Source organism: Poecilia latipinna, unplaced genomic scaffold, assembly GCF_001443285.1.
Source record: "Poecilia latipinna isolate Pla-1442-1.1 unplaced genomic scaffold, P_latipinna-1.0 Scaffold1252, whole genome shotgun sequence".
Taxonomy (NCBI): Eukaryota; Metazoa; Chordata; class Actinopteri; order Cyprinodontiformes; family Poeciliidae; genus Poecilia; species Poecilia latipinna.
In genome coordinates, this window is record NW_015113868.1 from 184,769 (window position 1) to 187,693 (window position 2,925).

The window sequence follows — 2,925 nt, forward strand, 5'->3', positions numbered from 1 at the left end:
TCTCCACACACCCACACCTACACACACCTACACACACCTACACACACCCACACCTACACACACCTACACACACACGCTCGCTCCCATCCTGACGGCCTCCTCCCTGCAGGTGAACTTCGCCTTCCTGGTGTGGCGCAGCTTCCCGGACCGGATCGTCGGCTATCCGCCCCGGAGCCACTTCTGGGACCTGCTGAAACACGCCTGGGGCTACACGTCCAAATGGACCAACGAGTACTCCATCGTCCTGACCGGCGCCGCCTTCTACCACAGGTCCACTTCATCAGTCGGTCTGCGTCCGATTGGAACCGGAACCAGTCTGGATCCGATCACAGGGACAGAAATAAATCGATTTGTTGTCCTGAATCGATTCAAGTTGTTGGTCTTTGCTTTGCATTACGCTGCTAAGCTAGGCTAATACAGAACACAGTATGTAAAGGATGCAGAACTTTATGCATAAATCTATTTTTGGCCAAATATAAACGGAGTGAACCTTGTGGAATTGTTTTAGATAAATATTTGATTTGCTTACTCTTTTCCTCTTTTTTCTGACTTTAAAGTAATTTCTGGTTCAAATCTTGATGCTTAAAATAATTTCTATTGCATCTCTATTTCTGATGGACATGAACATCAGAATTACTTCAAAAGATTTAAGTCTGATTATATAAATATTAAACACATCGTGTTTTATTTAATGCTGGGACTTCACTGTGTTAATTTTCATTTACTAATTACAATTTTAAAGTAATTCATCACTTTTTTTTCCCATTCAAAATTTCTTTCCGAACCCTTTGTACCGATGCGCTTCTGGTTCCAGAGTTAAATATTCTTTAGAAACTAAAGTTTTATTGACCTGCTAACAGCAGCGTCTCTGGTTAATTTCTGGTTCTAAATTATCTGACTGGATGCTGCAAAAGGCTGTTGTTGGGTTCAAGTTGTGCTAAAAGGAGTTAGCTCATCAGTGAAGCAATGGTAGCCTAACATACACTGCTAAGCTAAGCTAACACACACACTCACACATGTTTAGCATCTCAATGCTAAACAAGTAGCAGCTAAGCTAGCATCCACATTTCTGGAGAAGATCCATGAATAGCTCTTTAAGTTTGCTCCAATCTGAGGGTTGAAGAACCTGGAAAACATTAAAAACTATAAATATTTTCATTTTTTTTATCTCATGTGTCTATTTATTTGATTATTTGGTTGCAAAAATGGTTTTTGAATTGAAATGTTGCTCATTTTGATGATTAAAATATGATTAATTCCAGACTCTGGTGTTAGCTCCATGAAACATTTTAATCCTGCCTCCAGTTTTTATTTACGCTTTGACTTCCTGTGGGCGTGTCCCTGCAGGTACTACAACTTCCTGTTCTCCCACTACCTGCCCCAGTCCCTGCGGACGCTGGTGGACCGGACGTCCAACTGCGAGGACATCCTGATGAACTTCCTGGTGTCGGCGGCGACTCACCTGCCGCCTGTTAAAGTGGCTCAGAGGAAGCAGTACAAGGAAGTCCCGCCTCCTCAGGTACGTCCTCCTGATCGTGGACAGGTTGTCTGAATGTCTCTGATGCGTCCCGTCCCCCCCAGGGCACGAAGAGCGCCCCCTGGGCCAACCCGGAGCATTTCACCCAGAGGCAGGAGTGCGTCAACACGTTCGCCAGCTGGTTCGGCTACATGCCGCTGGTCCACTCCCAGCTCCGCCTGGACCCCGTCCTCTTCAAGGACCAGGTGTCCGTCCTCCGAAAGAAGTACAAGGACCTGGAGCGGGCGTAGTCGCCGGACCGGACCGGACCGACCTGATGAGCACAGGTCCAGTCCTCCACACGGACCGGTCCTGGCGGTTTTGGACGGATAGAGGAGTCCGTGTGGACGGTGAAAACTTTCTCTGATGGACGGTGACAGAACGCCGGAGGGACCGGTACCGGTTCTGCTCAGCCCACAGCAGAACTTTGCAGGAACCATCGATAATAATAAACTGATTATTTCACAGGGAAATGTTGTCAAACAATAAAATGATTTCTATCAGAACCAATAAAGCGGTTCTAAATGCAGGTCCGGTTTTGTGATCCGGGTTTCTGTTCCAAACAGAACAGGAAGTGTTCAGGTTCTGGTTCCTACCAGAGTCCGATAAGAAACCTCTCAGGATAAACAGATAAAAATGTATTTATTTCCGCATAATCTGAGCAAAACAAGCAAACAGCTTTTTATGCAGATGGAATAATGGAGCTGAAGTTCATGGGTTGTTCAGCTCCTCAGAGGGAAAAACACCCATTTATTTACTGTGTTAACATTAAATTAAATCGATTTTATTAGCAAATCAAATATTTAATTTGAAGCTAAATACTTAGCTCTCAATAGTTGACTACAAACTATAATTTGTAAACTAAATATTTAGCTGGTTCAATGCTAAACATTTAGCTTGGAACTAATAATTTAGTTAAGCTATATAATATAATTTAGTTAAGCTATATAATAAGCTGAATATTCATCTTGCTAATAAGTTTAAAAATTGACAGTGAATGAAAACTGAAGATGTGATTTTGATTCATTTGAATTGAAATTTGACTTTGAAGGCTAAATAACCCAAAAATTTTACATGAATTTTTTGACTAACTTTACAAACAGTAGCCCAGGTCAGCGTCACATTAAATCATGAAATGAATGATTGCAGTTTAAAAGACCCACTGAGTTTAACTTAGCAGAATTAAATCCCAGGATAGTTTTAACTTTTATCTAAAACAAACAAACAAAAACAGGATCAGAAATAATTTTCAAGGACGCGATGCCACCATGAGGGTTCTGAAAACCCACAATGCACCTTGATTCGGGTTCGGGTCGGGTTTGGTGGGTTCCGGGGCCGGAAGTCAGCTTTGTGTCATTGTTGTGAATCAGACTGAATGAGTCCTCGACTTGTTGCGGCGTGGGAGGAAA

The 2,925-nt window shown here is 42.8% G+C and overlaps 1 protein-coding gene across 2 annotated transcripts in view; it reads left to right on the top strand.

The window, feature by feature from the left end:
- The window catches only part of ext1c (exostoses (multiple) 1c), a 46,289-nt gene extending 44,244 nt beyond the window's left edge, over positions 1–2,045 (top strand). For both annotated transcript variants that reach the window (XM_015054450.1, XM_015054452.1), the window contains 3 exons: positions 110–270; positions 1,348–1,519; positions 1,582–2,045. In XM_015054450.1, coding sequence (XP_014909936.1) covers positions 110–270; positions 1,348–1,519; positions 1,582–1,767 — 519 coding nt within the window. In that variant the 3' untranslated portion in view covers positions 1,768–2,045. The remainder of the gene's footprint in view (positions 1–109; positions 271–1,347; positions 1,520–1,581) is intronic.
- Positions 2,046–2,925: the final 880 nt, after the last annotated feature.